The sequence below is a fragment of the Parasteatoda tepidariorum genome, chromosome 11 (genome assembly GCF_982258835.1).
Source record: "Parasteatoda tepidariorum strain Cologne lab strain chromosome 11, Ptep-v5.0, whole genome shotgun sequence".
NCBI lineage: Eukaryota > Metazoa > Arthropoda > Arachnida > Araneae > Theridiidae > Parasteatoda > Parasteatoda tepidariorum.
In genome coordinates, this window is record NC_141765.1 from 74,422,575 (window position 1) to 74,448,121 (window position 25,547).

At 27.1% G+C, this 25,547-nt stretch overlaps 1 protein-coding gene across 8 annotated transcripts in view; it reads left to right on the forward strand.

Annotated features, from left to right (window-relative positions):
- The window catches only part of LOC107436389 (ADP-sugar pyrophosphatase), a 50,536-nt gene that overhangs the window by 4,405 nt on the left and 20,584 nt on the right, over positions 1-25,547 (forward strand). For 2 of the 8 annotated variants that reach the window (XM_071187688.2, XM_071187689.2), the window contains exons 2-5: positions 9,264-9,332; positions 12,061-12,140; positions 21,078-21,176; positions 24,046-24,113. In XM_071187688.2, the coding sequence (XP_071043789.1) occupies positions 12,138-12,140; positions 21,078-21,176; positions 24,046-24,113 (170 nt within the window). In that variant the 5' untranslated portion in view covers positions 9,264-9,332; positions 12,061-12,137. Of the gene's footprint in view, positions 1-9,263; positions 9,333-10,328; positions 10,373-11,927; positions 11,972-12,060; positions 12,234-21,077; positions 21,177-24,045; positions 24,114-25,547 lie in introns of those variants that run through there. The other 6 variants (XM_016048091.5, XM_016048093.4, XM_087155327.1 and 3 more) reach the window with 5 other exon arrangements.

The window sequence follows — 25,547 nt, forward strand, 5'->3', positions numbered from 1 at the left end:
CAGCATTTTTATTATGCCACAAAATTTTTTTAAATGAACGTTACTAAGAAACTTTATTTTATAGCAATTTTTTTTTTGTCTAAAATTATGGCAAAATGAAAAATTTAAGAGATTTTCATTTAAAAAATTAAGAATGTTTAATGTTTTTGTTTCTATCTAGCATTCTTTTTCTTTTTTTTTTTAAAAAAAAAAAAAATCTTTTTAGGGACATTTTTATTAAAACGCGGCACTTTTTAGGAGCATTTCTGTTAGACTTATTCTATTTTCTTGACTTTTTCTAGTAATTGGGAAACTGAGATAGTTCAGCCTTAAAATTTTCCTTTAATAATTAAGATTGATTTTTATTTTCTCTGCTTCCCTTTTGTATACAATCTATAATTTTTATGATAGGTTCGACATTTTCAAAAGCGTTTCTGATAGGCCTTATTTTTTAGCGTTTCCAGAAAATATTAATCCTGGCATTGAAATTTTGGTTTCAGTGTTGCTTTGCTGCTAAAAAATGTCGCTATTTGGCCACAAATATACGGTATTCGATAATGGACCAAATCGCAATTCCTTACCACATTTGACCAAATCAAATTTGTTGCCGAAAAAACAAAGGAAAAATAACTAGAATTTACGACAAAACTGTACTGAAATACCGTATCAAAAAGTGATTATTTAGGCGCGTGATTAGAAATTCGCGAGTTGTAATAACATCATAGTTAAATAGCGGGATAGTAAAAAATGTTGGAAAAGTATAAAATAAGTGGAAAAAAAAAGCACTTAAATTTATGATGAACTCAGCTCGAATAAAGCATGTCAAATGCGCGATTGAAAATTCGCATGTTGTAATAAAATTATCGAAATTTTTTATACTACGTGGAAATGTATAGCAATAAATGCCGAAAAAATGGTTGGGAAAAAAAGTAAGAATTGAAAAAAAAAGATAGTCACTTAGACGACAAAATCGACACAAATAAAGTGCGCCAAAAGTGTTTAGTTAAATGGGCGATCTAAAACTCGCATATCGTTATAATATCGTAATCAAAATTCGGGATTTTCGAAATTACGTTGAAAATCGAAAATACTGCTTACCCCTTTCGCACCTAATGGGACACATACGTCCCAAGCAATGTTCAAAAAAATCTTTTAGGAGAGAAACGCTTCTCTATCTAATGGGAGACTTTCCCACCAGTTCTGCCAATATTTTTGAAGGTATTTTCATTCACAGAACGTAGATGGCACTACCGTACATAATGCTACATACTCATAGTTCATGCTACCAAAATTGTTCTGTTATTTAAGAAAAAATCTTGTCGCGAAAGGGTTAAATAATCATCTAGATTTACGATAAAATCGGCTTAAAGAAAGTTCGTTAAACAGTTAATATAGAATCTGTAAAAATTGAGTGTGTAAAACGTGGTGACTCAAAAGTGCGATTAAAAATTTTCGAAATTATTTGTTTTTAAAATTTTTGTTTCTTTATTATTGTGCTAGAAGCTCTTGTGGGTCGCACTTCAGTAGTTGGCGGGCTGCAGGTTGTGCACCCCTAGTCTAGTCATATTGATTTAAAGTTGTGAAATCTTAATGAATTTAGTTTTATAGAACTTAAAAGAGACTCAGAAAGTCCCCGAAAGTCTAACATTTTATCATCTATATACGGTAGAACCTTGGTTTTCTGTTGTCCGTATTCTATGTTAACCCTCTTCCTGATTGATTTTCTGTTAGTCTGGGAAAATCCCCTATACCGATAATTTTAAATTTTCCCAGATTGTACGTTACTCTTTTTGAGAAAATCCTGTTGTATACATTTTTCTAACTGATCACACTAATTTTTTCTCTATAAACTTACACAAATTTTATCTAAGTTTTCTTTTCTAAGAAAAAAGACTTGTTTATTAGGTTTTTGTAGATTTCTCAAATTTTTTCGATTCTATCTTTTCCTATTCTATTTTTTCCTATCTGTTTCTATTCTTTTTTCTATTCTTAAATTGTAAACATTGCGAGTGGAAATTTTTCTAGCAAACTTCAACCTTTGAATCTTGAAATCATTCAGTAATTTAAAGAACGTTGCTCTAAGCAACTGCATGGTTATTCATTTATTTTTCTTGATTCTGATGACCTGCAATATGCTTCCAAAGCAAAAATAAATGTTCTAGAAACTCTGAATTTGATTTCCACAGCGCTTAACAATGTCGCCTCAAATACATTACAAATAAGTTTAATAAAGACTCTCGATATCTCATGGGAACATTGGTCTTTTGGAATAAAATTTCATGTCTAAAGATCATCCAAATTCGATTACACATATATCAACTGCAATGCACATCCCATCATTTTTAAATTCCTTCAATACCTGACTTAATCCCTGTGATGAAAACAAGCAAAAATATCAGAGGATATACCCACTACTGATTTAAAGTTTGAAAGCATATTTGCAAACAATAGAAAGTATTGATCGTGATATTGTTGAAATTTTGTCTAAAAACAAATGACCATTTGAAGATGGCACATTTTTTCTCGTAGTTTATCTTGTAAGTGTCTGTTTTTGAAAAATATACTGAATTTCTTTTCCCCCCATTCTTGCGTTATTCCACTTTGTGCGTTTTTTTAACCCTTTCGAGCCGACTGTCACATATATGTGACAGCAAGAAACGCGCTCACTTCCCGGCCGACACACCCGCGTGTCAGAGAGTTTTCTCGTTCACCCCCGACTGTCACTTATTTGTGCCAGCGTTTCGGAACGTTTTAAAAAATGAAATTTCTTCCAAAAGATGGCATTGTATGTCCATATGGTTTCAGATACATGTAGATTTGACCTTCTACTCAAGATGAAAGTACAGTCACGTGGTTTTTAGGGGAAGGAGAGGAGGGGGGGAGAATGTTTTATGAGGGCTCTTTAAATTAGCACGTGATATTTATTTACCGTAAGTAAGGGAGTTTTTTTTATCTCTCGCTACTTTTGATTTTCGGATTAGTTTTTAGTGGATAATTAGATCTTGTAGGCTTGAATTTTTTTTCTTTTTACCGTTAGAATGTCGAAGCGTCGAAAATTTTTAACTGAGCTGGAAATAGAGGAAATTATGCAAAATATTTAAACTTATTAATATTTATATTACATTTAAACAAGTATCCATAGAAATATATATAAAGCATATGTCACTTAAATACTCTACAGAACAATATTAAACAACGCGCTGATATTTCGGCAATTTCCTGGAATTAGGCTTAACATCAAAAAACCCTCCGGCCCTGGGGAGACACACGCTAGAGAGACTGCCAGCCTCAGCGGTAAGCGCGCTTTGCGTCGTGAAAGGGTTAACCCTAGGCTGGTGAAAAGCAGGAAATCGGAGTTCCACTGTATAATATATGTGGCAGGGCTCGCAAAAACTGAGTTTATTCTATACATCTCAACTACAGTACACTCTCGATTATCCGTGCGCGGATTATCCGGTTTGCGGATTATCCGTGCTCTTTCCGGAGTCACACAAAAAATATAAATAGAAGCATTTTCAAGATTAAAAATATTTGATTCATTAAGTTATAACACTACCAAATTTTTGGAAGCAATATTCGTTATTGGATTGCAGTATATGGAATATCAGCAGCATGGTCAAAGGTAAAATCGTCTACGTTATCACGATCTTGGAGACAGATCATACCGCTTGATGAACAATCCTCTTCAGATGTTCAAGAAAAATATGATAACTGTATTCTCGAACTAGCAAAAGAAATCGAAGGTTTCGAAATTCTTGATGAAGAAAATTTAGAAGATTGGTTTCAAAGTGATGCATGTGAGCCAGGCTTCCAGTATTTGACTGATGAAGACATCGTTATGTTGTTAAATCAAATAGTGATGATAGTAACTGATGCAGAAGATGTAGTAAATGAGGGAAATACAATTTCTCATTCTGCTGCTCTGTGGAAACTTTATTAGATTATATGGGAGGATTTGATTAGTGACATTACTGCTGTTCGCAAAATATGTGTATATGGCGAAGACGCATTACACATTTTTTAATAAGGAAAATTCCTAGTTTGATGTTATGCATTCAAATGTCAGTAATTTTTATATTTTTTGTACTGATATTGAATTTTTCTTTAATAAAAGGAGTTTTCGGATTATCCGTGTTTTTCGATTGTCCGTGCGACCTGTCCCGGTAATTAACCCGGATAATCGGGAGTGCACTGTACTTGTATTAGCAAGGTCTGGCACTTATATCTAAATGCAAATAGCTAACATTTAGCAAGCATTTATGCTACCTGAAATAAAAGCATATAAAGGACATTATATTTCCCCTCTCCACGACAACAGCTAATGCTTTCTCCATGAGGGAGTTCTCTGCTTATAATTTTTTTGCATTTTAAATTTTTGAAAAAATTTTTTTTAGCATTTTAAACTTCATAGTTTACTTTAACCTTTTAGGAACTAACTTTTTCTTTACTATAAATTTAAAAGATTTCAGATCATTTCAAGCTACCAAAAGAAATAATTCGTAATTGTGTGTGTATGCATCTAACCGATATTAGGAATACTCCTAATCTATCCTCAGCAGATATTAAAATATTAATTAAATATAATAATATCGACCAATAAATTAATACCAAATTGGATATAGCATATATTTCGGACATTCACCAAAGCAACTATGAGATTGTTGACATTTACTGATGAAAGTTGACATACTCTTGATTTAGGCCATTCATGGTATCATATATTTATATATCATGGTGCGTAGCTTTTTTAAAAAGTGCTTAAATGTGTTTATTTTCGGTTTTAAAAGCCCTTAAAGGTGCTTTTTTTTAAAAAGTGCTTAGTATTCCCTTTTCGAAAATGAGATTTTTTTTCTTTAACCATGTCGACCACAATTTATTTCGACGTACCACTGGTTAATAGCATATAAAAACGCCAATCGTTTTACATGTTTGATGATGTCCGCATGTGCATATACTGAGCTGGGTTCGGTGAGATTATTGCACTCTCATGTGCAACTCTGCTGCATTTTGCAAGATATTCTTAATTTCAGGGTTCATTTTCCACCTTCTGATATCAAACCGAAAAATCTCTCGATCATTTTACAATGTCTCGATCACTACAATATGAACAAGAAAGGCGTTCTTTGTCAGAAACTAGTTATTTTGTCATGATCCTGTAAAGTCTGAAAATTGTTTTGAATTTTGTTAATGTATATAGTGCTTATAAATATTTTTTGAGTGCTTAAAAAGTACTCAAAAGGTGCTTGTTTTTGTTGAAAGATTTGGCTATGTACCCTGTGTGTGTGTATATATATATATATACATGCACACACATATTTATATACAGGTCTCCCACGGATCAGGGAATTTTATTTTAACTCTTAAAAATATGGGAATAGTCAGAGAAAGTTGCAATTTTTTACAAAAAACCTTGAAAATTTCTATATTATACTTGGAAAATAACAACTGTGCAATTTTTAATAGTATAGTAATGCTTTTCATGAATAGGACATACACACACATTATGTGGTTGAATATTCGGGGAAGGTTGTAGTTCTGCAAGCTTTGATTTGCCAATTTCTATATTCAGGTTTTTGGTTTAACCACTGAGTACAGAAAGGCTCCAGTGTATTAGCAGACCGTGTGTCCCCTGATGCAGTGCTGTTTTTGTTAACATACATATCTTTAAAATTTTGTTTTGTTTGTTTTTGGTTTCTTACTTTTTATTTAAATTGTTTACATAAGACAAATTTGGTTTTAGCATTGCTCCATTTTGACTTATTATTTTAAAGTTTTTATCTTAAAATTTGTTTTAATCAATTTCATACTTTGATTGGATCTATGTATATGTATTTATTAAATATGAAATACATTTATTTTTACTTACTTTTAAATGATTAATGATTATTAAGTGATTTACTAAATGACTTAATGAGTTTTTTTTAACATAATTGTTATTAAATAAAAGAAATTATTATTAACTTTATTATTCGAAAAAATCATAAAAACTAAGTTTTACCTTGAATCTGTGACTTGTTCAGCAAGTACTTTATTTTACTGTTCCTATGTTTTTACAATCTCACCTCACAAATTTCATTGCAACAGAATTTGTAAAAAGTTTTTTGATAATCTGTTTTGATGATCTTACATTTTCAAAAAGAAATGCTATTTTCAAAAAGAAATGCTAATTGCACTGAATTAGAGATGCAACATACAAATATTCTGTATTTAGCCTATACTGCTCAAATGACGAATATGAATAAATGTATATTATTTATGAATAAATGTAAATTATTTATTTAGTAAAAAAAAACAAAAAATATTACTTATTTAATATTATTAAAAATGTACAGAGCGGAAAAAAAATTGACCATGCTGAATAACTTAAGTTTGGATCTTTAGGTTCTAGGACTCAATGGCTTGAGGGGGTGAACTCAAATATGCAATTAGTAAGTGCAGACTATATTTTGAGTAAAGAAGTCAAACACAAAAGAGAAACTTTCTCTGAATAAACATACCTATTTTCGATGGTCTCGGATTTCTGACCCCCCCCCCCCCAAAAAAAAAAGTCTTATAGTTAAAATTCAATTTCTCAGGAGCTATTCCACAAATTTTGATCAAAATTTGTAAATTACAATGTAAATTTTTTTTAAAATTAAAATTATGCAAAAATTTGTACACCTTACAATTAAAAATTTTTTTGACCATTATCAAGTAGCAGTACATTTTTTTATTATATTTTTATTTATTTATATTTTGACTACCGCTCTGAAAAACACATTTTAGGATGTTAAACCATTCTATCTACAAGGGAAATTTCAAAAGTCAAATGAAACAATATAATGACCTCTCTCCCCTGGAATTAAAGTTTAGTTACAAGTCAATTATTTCAAACAAGTTAACTTTACCCTATTAGAAATTTAGGGAAAATATACTTATTGCTCTTTAACAAAACAAGGCATATCGAGCATTTTCCTGATATAGGAATATTTTGACAACTTTTTGACAACAAATTTATATTTTGAATATTTTGACAACAAATTTATTGAATATTTGGAATTAATTCCGCTAAAGTTGAGAAATTATATTAACAACTTTTTAAGCAAATTTTTTCAACATTATCCTTTTAAAAGGACAATTTTCTTATTTTATCTTCATTTTTGGAAAAAATAGTATGCTTAGTAAATAGTCAAGTGTTCTGCATCGAATAATATTATCAACAGAATATTTTTAGTTTTTGAAAAGATATAATTCTCAGCTAACTGGCAATAATTCTAATTTTTCTTTTGATAAAAATTTGACAATAATTTAAAAAAGAGTTTTACTTTAAAGAAAAACATAAGTTAAAGTACTAAAATAATTGATTAGTATATTAATGGGAAAAATAATATACCTGGTAGCGTAAAGAGTAAGATTTTGAGAAATGTTAAAATTTAATTAAATAGTTCATAAAATAATTCTGCTGAACACGGGCGAACAGATAATTAAAAAATTTATTTTAAGATTAAGACGATATATTAGATGTTGAGAAATTTTAAGATGCTTAAAAAGGTTGACTACTAATTCATATTCATAATTATAAAATATATATTGAGAAAATTGATAAACATATTATTCCAAATCTATGCATATGTTTGTATATTATTGAAATTGTATCAATTATTGAAAGAACAAGCTAAAAATTAAAAATTTAATTAAAAAAGCTGATGTATGATCTCATTCTATCAGAAACGTGCTTTTATAAAACTAAACATTCGTTGAATAAAATGTTTTTTTCAAATGTCTTTATTAAATTACAAATAAAGTTTTAGACTACTAAAAAAGAAACATCGTATTTTGTAATTTGAAAAAAAAAAAGGATTAGCACTTGGTTATTTACAAAAAAATATGAATGAAATTTTACTTTAGGTGTGTGGAAGTAAAGTTCCTCATAAGTTAATCACATTTAAATGTTAATCGCCTCATTTGAATAACTCTTCATTGTCGCCAAATTTTTTTTTTAAGAATAATTTTAATTTTTCTCTGCTTCTACCAAATAAAAACTGTTGAAACTTAAGATTCTGCAATGGAAAAATACGTAGATTAATATGGTATAAAAGAAAATGTATACCTCTTAATTCAAAATTTTTTCATCCACAAGTATATTAAATAATAAATAATTATTAAAAAGTATTTTTTACGTGAAATTATCTTTGGGTATATGGGTATTATAAGAGGGGGGAATTTTATTTTTTGAATTGCTTAATTAGTTTTAAAAATATGACTAAAGGCAAAGAGTGAAATTAACATTAAGGGGTAAGAACTTTGAATCGCTCTCCTGATCAAGTAGCCACAATATGGGAACCATATTTACCATATTGTGGCTACCTCCTATACTTTGAAGGTTAAGAATCCAAATATGTAGGAAAAAAAAACATGTTTATTCAGAGAAAATACATTTTTGTGTCCAATTTTGTAACTTAATAGTTAATAATTGCATATTTGAGGTCACCCCCCAGGAACCATTAAGATTGCACTTAGTATGTGAATCATTAAAACGAAAGTTATTCAGGGTGATATATAAATATTATTTTTTTTGCGGACTGTACACTCGATGTGTACAGTCGACTGTACACTCCCTGTGGTATGAAGAAATATAGACGTTATAACATAATTTCGCTTTAACGTAAGTTCTTAAAATTATAGCAAATATTTCCTTACTAATACTGGACTTATTTTGACAAAATCCACAATCCACTTCCTTTAAAGTTTTAGAAGTCTGTTTTAAGTGCTATATAGCATTATGCTGGTTGTGAACTGAATAACATGCACCTAGAGAACTAAAGTTTAGCTAAAAATAAAATAAAGTAGATGGCATATACTATGTGTTTTATCACCAAAATAATTCGCCTATTACAATACTTCACGATAAAGAGTGAAGATAGTTTTCAGACAGGAAAGATATGGTTAATGAAGCTATAAAATCTTTAAAGAATAATTTGCAAGTCTTATAAAACGTGTACAAGAGACGTCAATTCCTTGACAAGGATTCAATATACTCTTCTAATTCTCAATAACAAAAGAAATCTATAATTCATTATCTTAACCATAGAAAATGCAATGCCAAGTCTTATCCAAGTTTCTTATAAATCTTGGAACAAAATTTACTTTTACCATTTTAAATTTAACCTAATTATATGGTTTTTCTAAGTGCTTGTGTAAAGGTTGTGACCCAACGAACCTGCAGAATTAAAAGGCAATTTATTTTATTAATTTTTAAAAGGCAAACAGATACTATTTTGGTACTTTATGAATGTATATTTCAGTACTTGGATGCTTTGGATAAAATTGGAAAATAAAAAGCTGAAAAATCGAAGTTTCCAAAGGCTTTTCAGGTAACCAATGTTGATAGAATGAAAGTTTCTTGACTGACTGTATATGTTAAATATGGCTTAACTGTATCAAATTATTGCCATACCTAATTATTAAATATTGTCAAACAAACTCCAGTTGGAATTACTTTCACATAAAATTTTCTCTGTCAATGGAACACTACACAATACATTAACACTAGAATGATGAAAGGGTCAATGTGTTCCCTCTCGTTTTTTGCTGTTCGGTAATTCTAAAAATAACTAACATAGTAAAATTTCGTCTTTTAGTAAAATTTTATGTCTTTTTACAATATGATCCTATTTTGGTGCTTATTAACTTAGGTGTTATCTTCATAGAAGCCTAATTTTTGAAGTGTTTCCCTAAAATGATGGCAGGGGGCCTTGAAAAATTTTGGAATATTACAGAAAAATTTATCTTTTTCAGAATCACTATGACACGTCTTTATAATATTAAATTAGAATTTTACATATATCAGCTATAGATGTGTCAATTTTACATAAAAAGTTAACAGGAAAGGAGGAACTTAGTCGCAGAAATTATATCTTCCAATTACGTGAAGAGCTTCTGACATGTCATGAAAAATGCAGAATTAAATCAAGGTAGTATGAAGGAAATCTAGCATGGTACACATACCCATATTGCGGCAAATATGTTAAAAAAAAAAAGCCTTATTGATTTTTATAAAAACTTTAAAAATGAAATTAAATCAATGTTGGTATCATAAATTTTCAGTTTCATTAATTGAAATGAAGTATTTCTGTTAATTTTTTTTAATCTGCAATTATTATCATTTATAAAGAGTAAAAATAAAATTTTCCGAACAACAAAAATATAAGTATAATTGAAAAAGTCAATGTTTCGTTTAATCAAACTTTTTTTATATCATAATGGGGAAAAAAAAGGAAATTCTAATGATTAGGCCTTTACTATATCTTTAATTACTAATTTGTCACTATATTTTGTGATTTTAGATGTTTATTTTATCTCCATTCTAGAAAAATATAGGAAATGCTATACTAGCCCCTTCCATCTTTTCTAGGTATGTCTTTCTAGTGTTAATCAATTCAACAATATCTTCTAAATTGTAAATTTTATCACGAAATTTCGAATTCTTTTTAATTACTGCTAAATATCTATTGCAAGGTCGATATAAATGGTGAAGCTATCTTTTTTTTGTAAGAACTAGGGAACTTTTGTAAGAACAGAATTTGTAAGAACTAGGGAAACAGCAATTTGTATTGGGAAGGCTTTTTATTTTCTAACCTTTAATCTCTTAGTACTGATACCGATATGTATTATTATAAAAGTCTTAAGTACAAGTCTGCTTTTATAAAATCTTTTTTTTGAAAAAACTCAAATTTCTTACGTAAAAATTCATTAAGCTCACTATATTATTTGCAGAAGCATAAATTGAGAAAATACTAATAAAGACTATGATAAAGTGTTGTCTTTATTAGTATTTTCTCAATTTATGCTTAGACTTAATTGAGAAAATACTAATAAAGGCTAATCTCTAACTAAAGTCATTTGTGCTCATAATAGACTTGTTAGGCTATTATGAGCACAAATGACTTTAGTTAGAGATTACAGTCTTATTCCTTTCTATATAATAATTAAATTTTTAGTTAATTTCTTCATACATTCTTCATTGGCACCATAAAATGTACTGAAATATTGACAAAAAGTAAACTGAAGCTCTTTCTACATGTATCAAATTAGATGTAAAACCCAAATTAACAAACCAAACATTCAAGTAATCAATGAAAGACTTGCTCTATGGTGAAAGTGAAAAAAAAAAAATAATTATGAAAACTTAGTAAGTTTCTGTAATTTATTTCAATAATCATTAAAAGTGGAATTTTTTTGTTGAAAAAATTTAATGTTGTGCTACATTAACTTTTTAACTTTTTTTGTTGTTGATAATAATAATGTGGTTTCTTGTCACTTAAATGTAAATCTAACTCAGAGATAGGGGTTTCCTAAAAAAAATAATTATAACTATAAAGTATTGCAAAGAACCAGTTATGTGGATTGAATAAGCAAACCATAATGGTATATACTGATTTTTATTGATATCTGAAGCTATTTATTATAGATATCTTGAACACCTTAAGGCAACTGCATCCCTCATTTTCCTACATAGCTACACTTCTTAGATACACCTGACTTAATAGGCTTCCGAATAACTTATTCATTTTATTTAAATTTATATTTTGAGTGTTAAAAAATTTGTATTATATCAAAGTTAAATTCTTGAATTTTTTGTATTCAGATATTACAAAAAAATTAGAATTTTAAATTTTTGTATAAATCACATTAAAAAGTATATTTAATATTTCAAAAAGCATATTTCATTTTGGAAAAATGTATGTTAGATTTTTAATGCATAATTTTAAATTCAAGTAATGTGCATGATACTTTGAGAAGCTAATGTAAGAAAAGGTTTTTTTTTCCCCCTCTTACTCTGTAGAAGTAGTATTCTTGCATTCATTTTTGCAAAATTTTTCTTTTATCTATTTTGCCCTTGACTTTATGGCAATAGATAATGGTCAATGCGTTCTAAATGTGTCTTCTTTCAACTTTGCTCTTGTTTTATACTTTGAACTATCTTTACAGTGTTTATTGATAAAAGTGCAAGGTAGATAAATGTTCCTTTTTTAGCTGCATTATCAGTCCTGCTATATACATGTATTTGTAGCTTTTAGTAATGATTGCTTAACTTTTTAGACACAATCATAGGAAACTTTAACTCATTTTGTCTTGTATTGCTGTGAAGATTGGTAGTGAAGACTTTATCTTATAAAATGGTAATTATTACGAAGTATTTTTTTTTCCTCCGTAACAGCAAGAACTCTTAAAAAAAACTTTTGCTCAGATAATTTGTCATTTGTATCTATAAGGTAATAAATATGTATTTTATATACATAAAATTGAAGTTTAATCACTTTGAGTTGAGCTTAAAATTTACATGTACAAAGATTATTTGTTATCTGTTAGCTATAGTTGAAAATTTTTTTTAAATATTTGACACTTAATTTTTTAAATTAGTGATATCTGCTGATCTGGTATATCTGCTGAAAATAATAGAAATCAAAAGGTATTGAAATAGTAATAATTTATCAAAATAAATTTAAGGTCTTACTCATAAACTAAAGAATTCAATTTTATAAATAAACAAATTGAAAAGTTATTTCTGTTATATTTAACATAACATTAACAGAAAATATTCTTTGTTTTTAGACAGCAAGTATGGCATACTTATATACCATGTTAAAATCTTTAAAAATGTGTATTTTAATATTTAAATGATAACTTACTTTTCCATCTTTCTAATGCCTTATTTGACCAAATACTACATTTTTATTATATTAAATTATCGTGAATGCTACCTGTAGTTTTTTAATACCCAATTTTTTTTCATGCTGTTCACTGATTTTCTGTTAAATTAATGAAAAAATATTAAAGGATAGACCTTAATGAAAAAATATTAAATGATAGGCCATAACTTTCATGCTATAAAATAACATTCATGGTATTTAAAGGGAGAAAGAAAATAAATGCTTTGTATTAAATTTTTTTCTCATCAACAATTCTACAGGACTTAGATTCTACAAGACTAAAGAAACTATAGGTCCCTAAAACCCAAGTTTTGCAAATTTCTGAGTCAATTTTTTCTAAAAGCAAGTCCTTTTTTAAAATAATACAAATATCTATTTTAAAAACATACATAAAAAGCAAGTATTTTATGATTAGAAAAAAAAATGCAATTATTTAAAGAATTAAAACCAAATTTCTATATGAATTCAGTTTAAAATTATTTTTATTTACTTCAATTATATACAAAAAATATAAAGTTTAATTTTGCATATAAATCTTTTGATGCTCTTATTCTATTTAATTTTTTTATATATTTTACGCTGAATTGTGCATCTCACAATTTTTGGCGTATTTGACATGCTGTAGCTCGTAAGCAGAATAGCTATCTCAACATATAACAATGCATGTATATGAATTGCATGAACATAAGAATATTCTAATAAAGGCGATATTATTTTCACGTTTAAAAGAAAAAAAAAGACTGGATTTTGAAATCTTGCAATATGAGAATAATTTGCCGGGAAAGAAGCCCATGTCAAAACCAGATTTACAGCAAAATCATGTGAAATGGACACATCAAAAAGTGATTACTCGAATACATGACTCCTAACTCATGCATTGTTATAAATAATATTGTATTCAAAATATTGGTATTTTAGAAATCTGCAATAATTGCCAAAAAATTGATAGAATAAAATGACCAAACCTTTTGAGAAAAAAGTGGACTTAAATACACTATTAGAATTTTGTATATTGTAATAATGTATGGGAAAAAATGAGATTTTTTTAAAAAAAGACGCATAAAAAAAATTGATTGAGAGCAGCAACAGTTGAAACAATGATAAAAACATGTATTTTTTTATGAAATGGGACAAAATTAGTAACTGCGGCAAAAAGTAATTACTCAAATGTGTAACTTGAATTTAGCTTGTCGAAATAACGTGTGAAATATATGAACATTTTAAAAGCAATGTGTGAATCAATCAGGGTTCGCCAAGTGGGCCCACTTTGAAAAAACCCGCCCGGGTTTTATTGGGTGGGCCCACCTTGAAAAAACCCACTTGGAACGATAAGTGGGTTTTTTCAAAAAAAATTTTTTTTTTTTTTTACTAGAACTTATTGTTTCACATTTATTTTTATATAATTTATTGTGCAGCATAAATTTGTCAAATAGAGTTGCATGATTTATATGATTAAGTTTTTAATATTAGTAAAGTAAAAGAAACTCAAATATTCATATAATTTTTATAGTAGGTGCTATTGAAACTTCAAGTGGGTTTTTTCAAAAAAGTAATATTTTAATGATATTAAATCAAATAAAAATTTAAATAATGTAGTCTGAAAAGATCAATTTTTCAACTATAGTTGCATGCTTTATATATTAATAAACAGGTAATATAATACATACAGGTAATATAATAATATAATATATTAAAAAAAATTGAAAAGAAACAATTTTTTTCTTTTTTTACTAAGTGATACATTAACAAATTTAAACAGCTTTATTTTCTAGCTTAAGAAAAAAAAAAGCTAAAACTTTTTATAGGAGAACTTTTTAAAATTATTTATCTAAAAATGAAATCCTTTTCTAGGGTTAATTATTTGAAAACAAATGGGACAAGTAACTGATACTCTTTATAATTATATGTAGTTTTAATTTCACTTTCTATTAATCTTATTATAGAAACATGTAAGACCATTAAATATTTATTTCAGTTTTTTATTTAACTCAAGTCAGATGAAATTTTAGTTTTTACTGATTATAAATATTTACAGATTATAATTTTATAATGGGTAATATCCATATGTTTAATAAAAATAGTAAATAAATGTGTGTGAAAACAAAAAGATTAATAAACTTGTTCCTTTTATATTACTGCATTTATATTTTATAATTCTTGAGTTAAAAAATTATGAAACGTAATGTACTTAAAAATAAAGAAGATTCAAATATGTATTAGTGATAATGCGCCATTTAAACTTAATATAAAATACATATAAGGTTCCCCAAGTGGGCCCACTTTGAAAAAACCCACTTGGTGGTTTTTTTCACAAATTGTTTTTTTTTTTAAATTTGGTTCAAAAAGAAGTATCTCCTAATACTATCATTGGACATATCGTTGAAGTAAACAAATATTTTAGAAATGTGCATCAAGCACATGGATGGGCAAATGAAAAAAAACTGCTTGATGACCAATGATACTAGGTGGAATTCATATTGTGAGCGCGTAAAAACTTTTGCCAATAATTACCATAAATATGAAGAGATTGTTCTTGAACAATTTTATATGTCAAAAAAATTAAATAATGTTGGGCTTTACCAATAAACTATCAATTGGGAAAAACAGATATCAATTGTTTCTGAAGCTTTAAAAAAGCTTCAACCAGAAAACATTTCAATTTCAGAACCTGTTGAAATATGAATTAACTTACTATCGTGTGATGAATTAGAATCCCATAAACATTTTGTTAAAAGATCAGGCTGTTCAGCCACATCATTTATCAGCATATGCATCCTGGATCCCGAAACAAGGGGACAATTTTTAAATGATGAACAAGACCAATTAGCAGAAAGCTGTCTTTCTAAGCATCATCCAGAATTTCTGCCATGTGTTATGGCATCCAAAATTTCCGATCCTGAATACTTTCCAAAATCAATGATGCTTGACACTGTTATTGAACAGTTTTCATCAAAAAATAGTGGAAAATTATGGCAAAAAAATAAATAAATAAGTAAATAAATAAAATTCCTAGCTTCCACAAAATTTCTGTCAATTCTTTTTTCTTTGCACTCAGCACCAGCATTTTCTGTCTCTATCGAAAGACACTTTTCAACTTTCGGTTTGGTGCAGAGTAAACTTCGAAATAGATTAGGAATAGATAAAGCTACAAAACTCGTAAAAGTGTATTGCCATCTAAGAGAGAAATGTAGACACTTTGAATCTGTTGTATGATAATAATAATAAAGGAAAAAGTTGACCTTTTTTTTAAGTTAACTCTTAACATCTGCTGACAATTTTTAACTATTTGGAGAAAGTTTATCACAATTAAAAAACAGTTAAAAATTAAAATATTACTTTTAAGATTTTTTAAATATTTTTAAGATTTCATTTGAATACAATTTATTTTGTTTCTTTTAATCATGTTTAAAAATATTGAAATCAAACAAACAAAAATTTATTAAGTGATACATTAAACAACAATAAACAAATTTAAAGTTTTATTATCTGATTTTAAAAAAATGAGCTATAACTTTTTATATATGCTTTTTAATAATTTTAAGATTAATTTGTTTTTTGAAACTATAAAGTTAAAATGCATATATTTATCTAAATATTTGAAAAAAGGGACAAGTAACTGATACTCTTTATAATTATACATAATTTTAATTTCACTTTCTATTAATCGTATTATAAAAACATTGAAGACCATTAAATATTTATTCCAGTTTAATTTTATTACAGGTAAAAGTCAGATGAAATTTTAGTGTTTACTTATACAATACTATTTAATAAAGAAAAATATTTTCACAGTAAAATTTATGAGCACTAAATGAAAAAACCCAATTTTCCCCGGGTTTTTTCAAATAAAACCCAATTTTCCCCGGGTTTTTTCAATAAAACCCAGGCGGGTTGGGTTTTTTCAAAAATCCCCGGGTTTTTTCAAACCCTGGAATCAATAGCCATTACCAACATAGATAGAATCGTCATTTCAAAATTCAATAATCAAGTGCAAAGTGCGTGATTCAAATTTAGAGTGTTGTAATAACACGCATAAAAATATTGTGATTTAAAAAAAAAAAATGAAAAAATTCGTAGTCAATATTTGCTTAAAAAAATGATAGAAACTCCGCATGGATTTTCGATGGACTCTATGCAAATCATGGGTGCTGCGAAATATTTATTCAAATCGGTGCTAATTTCCATGTAATATTATATTAAAAATAGCATGGTTTTATATACTTAACATGATTTTAATTCAGTCATTTTTTAAATTTTTTTTCATGTGAAAATTTTATAAAGTGATATATATTTTTACAATAAAAATTTTTGTTGCAATTTTTTGCTTTAATTAGATCAAAAATTTTCCCAGGGTCTGAATTTTCCCCGAACCTCGTTCTAACGATCAGAGATATTCTGTACCCTTTGGATTTGGTAGCTTTCCCTTATAGCGAACCTGCTATTTAGTTGAGAAAATATATTTTGCAAGAAGAATAAAACCAATTTCATTGCTCTACATACTTCACACCAACTATGATACTTCATTGTCTTAAAGTACTAAGATCATTTGAAATACTTTATTAAAATCACAATATTTTATCTGTTTTTCCAAATATACTAATATGAAATTGACGCATACATTTTATTTCTTTGTTCTCTTTAATCTATTCCTAAGCTGCAGTTGTCTACAAAAGACTTTTTCAGATATCTGATAGAGCAAGTGGCTGATATTTTATTCCGAAGGGAAACAATTTAATTTTTGTTTTATATTATTTAGACAATTTTTTTTATTTTTAATTTTTGTTTTATTTAAACTTAATGTTGATTAATTTTACCAGGAAAAGAAAATCCATTTTATGTTTACTGTGGCAATTACAAGTTATAAGGAATAGAATATTTATTTTAGTGACTTAAGGAAAACAAAGTGATTTTTTAATACAGAGATAGGGTTAAGTTTATACTCTTTCAACATCTGTTATCAAATAGTTCTGATTGATGATTTTATGTTTAAATATTAAAAATAATCAATAAAGTAAAGCAGTAAAGTCTAGTTTAGAAAGTCAGACTAATCTTGACAACCATTATTACTTTTTTCTATAAAGTAATCTAATTTCAAAGCTTAAAGTTATAAACTTGTTATAATCAACTTTATATAAACTTGTTGTAGAAACTATTCTACTTAGTTTCCTTATTATATAATATGTAAAATTGATAAACACAAAATGCAAATCAATTGCTAAAAAAAACTTAAATATTTATTTTAGGTAAGTTTTGAGGTCCATTTTTGGATATTGTGTGTACATGTTGAATAGCATTTATTTATTTTCTTGTATAAATTTTCTATTTAAGATTTTTTGTATCTGAGCAATTCTGAAAAGGTGGGCTGCTAGATAGTAAAATGTATGCTGATATAAAAGTTCTAGTATTACATTTTTAGAATTTTTTTTTCAATGATAACAATTTAAAAAAATTGATAAATAGCATAAAAATGTATGTTGACTCAAAAACCTTGTTTGTTTCATTTTCTATATGTATTTAGTATATTTACTTTTTTTTGTTCATAATAAAAAAAAATATAAACCTAAACCTTCAAATGAATTTTTAATTTTCCTTAGTGTTTTATCATAAAATGGTTTAAAAGAAGTTTTATGTTATATAACTATGAAATTTATTTTTTCAATCCTAAGTGCATCAAGTCAAAAACTTTAATTTTGTTTTGTTAATTCTTAGGGTATATGAATTAAAAGTGTAAAATAAATGCGACCTGTTGGTCAAGTCTTATTTTACAAAGAATACAGACTAAAACTGACTTGATTAGAGTTTATTTTGATTTCATTTAAAAATTCAAAAGTATTAACTGAGTTTTTTTTTTTTTTTTACACTTTTAAAGTTTATGAATCATTTTTTATTTTTATTTTGTGAATTAAATGTATTTTTGACTTAGTTATTGGTTGAAAATTATCCTGAATTGCAATCAATGAACTCAATGAAAACATGTTTTTAAGATTTTCAAACAAAGTAGTATTTATTATCAACTGTTAGCACTTATTCTTAACAAAATATCTGGTGTTATAAACTGAATAGTGCTTGCTGTTTGTTGTTCAAACCATGAATAAAATTCGAAAAAATATAAGATCTGAAATTTTTTTTTTAAAAATTTATTTGAGTTTTTCTAGCCACTAAAAAAACTACACATTAAATTTGAACAAGGAAACAAAACTGGTCATATTACGCAAAAATTACCCTGGACTCAGGTGCAAGTGTATAACAGAATGCTTTAAAAAATCTTTTTTGATAAATAATATGTGTAATCAGTTAATATTGTGTCAAATGATATTTTAATATTTTCCTGAAATATTTATGCATTTTTTTTTTCATAAAATATACATTGGCCAATAAATATTAAAAGGAACAAAACTAATTTTCTTTATTGTTATTTATTAATCTATTTATAAAATTATAAAGAATTTCACAGAGTAGGACAAAAAAACTGACAAACAATTTTTAATATAACTTTTAATAAAGTTATACTAATAAAGTTATAAAGTTTAATAAAGTTATAAAGTTAGTTACTTTTATAATTATTTTTTATATTTTGTTAGATTATATAGTTTTAATAAACTATATAATCTAACAAAATATAAAAAATAATTATAAAAGTAGACTTTTACTAATGAATAAATTTAACTGGTTTCAAAGTGGCCACCTTTTGCAGTGATGCAAACTGCTATTGAAATTTTCACTAATAGACTGCAAGTCTTCTACCATTAATCTATCCCATTCTCGCCAAAGTGATTTGCTTGACATTGTAAAAAAGCCAAAATATAATACCAAAACTAAGACATATTATAAAATAGTATATAATTAAAGTAGTAGAAAAAAAGAAATAACTCACAAATTAAAAATAAATTAGTTAATTTCTATTCTATGATGCAATAACTATGTCCAAGTTTTTTTTTGCCAAGTTTTTTTTGTAAGTGATATTTAACTATGCAGTAATGATCAAATTATCTAAGGAACAGATGTTCTTATGGGTGTCTGTTTTTTTTTTTCATATTTTCTGGATCACTAAAGAATACCAATTAGTAATCAGTTACAAAATTGATTTTTCATGCTAGACAATTTTCAAAATAACAAGATACTTATAAACACATTTCCTAATGTTAATTTGATTAAAAGAAATCATTTATAACTCCAAGCCTGATCAAGCAGGCACATCTCTACTTTTGAACAATCTAAATGTTTCAATTATATATCTTACATTTATAAGAGCAATCATCAATTAAATTTAACAGTTGCCTTGGAATGTATTAATGGGTCAAACATTCCTCAGGAAATGATTATATCTTTTTTTTTATGAAATTAAATATAATTTGAATGTGGCGTACAATAGATTGAATAAAGAAAATAAGCTTCTTCAAGATTCGACATAGGTTTTACAGGCCTCATCAAAGTACAAAAAAATCTTATTTTCATATTTAGTAAAATTTTTGAAAACTCTTTATTCAGAATTGTAGTTTTTATATAGATATAAAGTAATTCTTAGCAATTTTCTTTCAAATAAACTAATTAAAAACGCAGAATTTTTGTAAGAAAATTTGACTGAGCCCTCAGAAGTTCTAGACCCTGGGACAGTTGTCCTTGTGTTACCTTCCTCGAGTACAGTCTTGAGCTTCTTAATTAAAAATACCATCTGAAAGCATCCTGTGTTATATCTGTTGAATAGTGTTTTTTATTCTGTTATGCTGTATGTTATTTAGTATTTAACTGAAATAGAGTGTTGTTTAAAATTAGTTCATGATAACTTTGGGAGTGGGAGTTGAACTGAAGGCCAACTAAATATGATACGTGGAAGAACTATGTATGTTAGTTAAGAGGTCAAGTGATCTTAAGCCATTGTTCATTGTGCCACCATTTCTGTTATTTAGCAATATTTAATTGCGAAAAATTGTGAAATTATAAATTCATATTGTAGAGCATTGCTTGGAATTTCAATTCTAAAGATACCAGCCAGTAAAAATTTTTGCTTGCCACTATTTTGTATTCATTAAAAATTGGACCAATTTTTAAAACGTTAATGGATGTAGTATAAAGAACTTTAGGATAACTTGAGACATAAAAGAATGTAGAACCTTAAAAGTTGAAACATATTTATTGTAACAATAATGTAATCAAATCCAAATTCAATCATTCCAAAAGCAATGGTTTCATAAGTGAGTGACTCAGCATTTTTTGTTCTAAATAGAAGCATAGTTAAAAAAATTTTTTTTAATAAAAAAGCGATGAAACTTATATGCTAGTCCTAAATATTTAATTGCCAATGGCGAGTAGAAATGTGCTGTACTCTAGAGTGTTTAAGTACTTATGCATAAGCAAAATAATGCTAACATAATTATGAAGCAGCTTGTTTTTAATGTTACTTTTCAGGTGTTGACACAGAAATCTGCTGGAGATATATTAACTATGTCAAAAAACATGTCAGAAAACAAAGAAACTAAACCTGGAGCTCACCATATTTCAGAAAAGGTAAACTCTTTCTTCCTATAAAATATTTCTTTGTGTGCTTTTCGATTTTAGTTCATTTTATTAACTAAATAGATGGTTTATTTTATCGTATGAAGTAGATTAAAATAAATGCAGTTTTAACTGTTATCTGTTTACAATGTGGTACATGCATCAAATTGGGTTTCTAAATATTACTCTTTTTCTCCTTTTCCTTCAAACTTATTTTCTCACAGTTTTTGAAGATTTATTTCAGGGTTTGCCAATTTAATTCAGATTGATTTAAATCTCCATTAAAATCATGATTTCAATTACTTTGATATTTTTTAAAAGAAAAATCACAGATTTAAAATCTAAAATGTTTTTCTATCATGTAACTAGCCATCATTTTTGTGTATAATCTCTATCATCTATGCACAGCAGATTAACCAATGAAGTGCCACTTGGCCAAGTATTTAGACAGACATGTTGACAGCAATTATAGGTAACAATTGTTATATAAACAATAAACATTGTTCTAGGCACTTAAATTTTTTTTATCAGTTAACCTTGTGATATGTTCGCAGAAAATTAAATACTTTTAAATGTTTAAAATTAAAAGTTACAAAACTGATAGGTTTTTTTTTATTTTTTTTTATTTTACTACATAATACACAAGTCTATTTAAACATAAATTTTAATATTAAATAATTTTAATGCTCAGAGAATTAAATTAAAAAAATATTCTATCTAGTTAATAAAATAAATGCAAAAATGCAAGCTGAATATTTTAATTTAGAGAAAGTTTCTAGGGTTAAAAATAATTAAAACAACCCTTTCTGCCCAAAATAAGATTCAACATTTAGTAGGGAGTATACACTAACTTTAAAACATATTTTAAACTAATTGTAAGAGGCAGGGGCTGAGAGAAAAAAGAAAGAAAGAAAACATTACATTTGAAGGAACTGATTTTCCTTAATAATAAAAAACTATTTAGATACTTGTTTGCAACTCTTTATGACCAATACTTCTTTAACAATTAATCCACATATGATGCTTATCTTGATTACACTTTCTTAGAGTTAAAATTTAATGATATTCAAATCATTTCCCACTATATGATCATAAATGACATAAAATGGTTCATGTAGGTAGAAAATGGTGTAAAAAATTTCTTAATGGTTATCATGCAATTTGCAAAATTTTCAATTATATTGTGATAATTTTATCTGCTTGATCATCTGATAGCTTTTTTGGGCCATTAAATGAAAATTTAATGATTTTGTTTAAACATTTGACGATTTCAAACAATACGAATTGTGATATATGATTTTTAAAATCATGTGACTACGAAAAAGAATGGGTTGGGTATGTGTTGTTAAACTTGCATGTGTTTATGGGACTAAAGAAATATATACGTGTATTGAATTAGTTTTCTGCAAAAGAGACCTGTGTTTAACATAATTTTATTTTCTCTGGGAAGGTATCGATATGTATGCTTAGATACTTAGTTCTTTTTTAAGTTACAATAAAAAATTTAAAACAGAATCAAAGTTCATGAGTTGTAGTATGTTGTGTAGTTGTAGTAGTAGTGTTGTGTTAAAATATTAGGATATTTAAAATCACAAGTAAAAATACAGCAGTAACTGCAGCAAAAAAAAGTTCAAAAAACTTCTAATGTGTTTATGTTAAAATTTGCAAACATAGAGCATGTAAAAAGTGATTATTTTAATGTGTGATTCAAAACTCATGTGCCCTGAAACTATAGTATTAAAAGTATGAGAATTTGTTAAATCACGGGGGAAAGCGTAGCAATAACTACCGAAAAACTATAAAAATCTCTTTGTATTTACGATGAAAGCGGCATAAATAAGCGCGTCAAAAACTGAAGTATTTAAATGCGAGCTTTGTAATTAAAGTATCGCATAAGCGTATAAAAAATATCTGGTCTTTCAAAACCTTTTAGAAATGTGTAGCAATAATTTGCAAACTAACGTTTGAAAAATAACTTGATTTGCGACAAAATCAGCACAAATAATCCACATCAAAAAGTTTTTATCTAAAAGAGTGTTCGTAATAATATCGTGCTAAAAATATTGAAATTTTGAAGACCATGTAGAAATGTGTAGCAATAGTAATTGAGATTTGCGCAAATAAAGCTCTTCGAAAACGAGTTTATTTAAATGCCCCATTCTAAACTTTAAAGACGCAAAAAATATTTTAAAAAATCACGAAAAAACTACATGAAAACGGTAGCAATAATTACCGAAAAGTAATGTAATTTATGATGAAATCCGCACACATAAAGAGTGTCAAAAGTGATAACTGAAGTTAAAAATAAGGTATTTTCAAAACTGTTTGTAAATCTGTAGCTTTAACCATAAAAAAAGTGATCTAAAAGTTACATTGATTGAGATTGGGTGGGTCAAAAACATAAATGCGCTATTTCCGTTTTTTTTTTAAATTTAAAAATTTTGTTATTTTATAAAATTTTGTTCAGGTTACTGCTGCAAGCCGCACATCGAGAGTTGGCAGACTGTAAGTGGTGCACCTCCTCTCGTCTCACCTACCTGCGTCTTAAAAGTTCAACTTTTTTTATTTTTGTCCACTTTCATGCCTAATTTTGCCAAAAATCAAAAAATCGGCATAGAAAAGTATTAAAATTTATGTGGGAAATCTGCTTTGTAAGAAAGAATATGAACTTTACCAAGAGAAAAAAAAAGCTTAGTGTCGATTGTCCCTGTTGCATTAGATAATTGACATTCTACTATATTTTTAAATTAGTTCTTTTGAAACTTAGATAATTTATTTTTCATTTAATGTTTTTTAAGTTAGAGTAATTGAAATTAACTATGGTTTTATGGATGTAAAACATTTTAATATTCATCTTACTTATAAATGATTTATTTTCTAGGTTTTGTCTAAAGGGGAATTTATTGCTTTAGAAAATTATACTTATAAAGATCATGAAGCAGTTGAAAGGTGAGAGACTAATCAAGCAATTTAAACAAATGACTACAAACTGAAAGAAAGTCATAAAAACTAATTTTTTTAAAAATTCTTTTTATTAATAAGTAGGCCTACAAACATTTCATCTCCAGCAATTTTGTGTCTAATTAGTAACATTATTGTGTTAAATTTTTATCATTTTTACTAGAGTTTTTACAAAACATATTATTTTTATATATTGATTATTTGTTTAATATTTCAAAATTTGGTTATTTATGTTAATTGTGCTTCTCACATAAGTAAAATATTGCTAGTAAATTAAAAATTTTTTAAATTTTTTTGATGGTTTTTAAAATTTTTTGGGAAGGGAGATGTAACAAAGAAAGATTTAACAAATTTTTTTGTTATTTCTTTATCTAAATTCTCATTCTTAATTTATTATTCAAAATTAAACATGTTCTTATAATTTATTAACTAACATAAGCTAGAATTAACATTTCAAGTTTTCTCTTGACCAAGAGTGAGAACTGGCAAATTCTTTCAACTTATTTTTTAAACGAGTTATAAGAAACAATAATTGCCTTTTTGCCTGTAACTATAGAGTTCATCAGGATATTTTTGCAAGATTTCCCCTAGTTTTTATTCTAAACCACTTCAATTTGGTGTTACTTTGACTATCGCCCTCTTGACAATATTAGACTGTCTTCGTATATAAATATGTCTTTGTATATATGTGTATTTTACACTAGTTTTCCCTTTAAATCAGTTATGATAATGAAATTTGAATTATTCATTACATTAAGCTTATATTTGTCATTACCTTAATCATTCTTAGGAGCATATAAAACATCATTCAGGACAACTAAATGCACTTGATTTAAACCATCATTGTGTTTAATAAATCAAATTTTTGAGTATAAACAGATTTAATTTATTTAGTATTTACATTTCTTTTTTTGTTAAATATAGATAAAAATTTTGTTAAAACATTTTTAAGTATTTATTGTTTAATTTTTCTCATTGTGAAAATATGCAAAAATAAAGGCATAATTATACCACAGTTTCTGTACCTCAAGTTTTAGGTATTAAGACTCGGGGAAATTGAATTGCCACTATTCTTTGCTTACATTTTCAAAGAATTTTCAGAATTTACGGGATCATGGTTGAATTACTAGATTGCCCCTGCACCTTTATTTGAAAAATCATGGCTCTTTTTGCTTCTAAAAGAATCAGCGAAGGTAATTTAATTTTCCTAAATATTGTTAGGTGTCTAATATAGAAAAATCACTGAAAGACCCTAGTTTACCCACACACCCTAGTTTTCTTAAATTAGAATGATTAGAAAGATAACTAGCAAGTTACTGCCTTATTCAGCAAATTGTCATTTATTTATTCTAATTAGTAATATACTTTTCTATGGTGCGCTTTGACTGTGAAAACAAAACAGATAATGATGTAAATTGAATT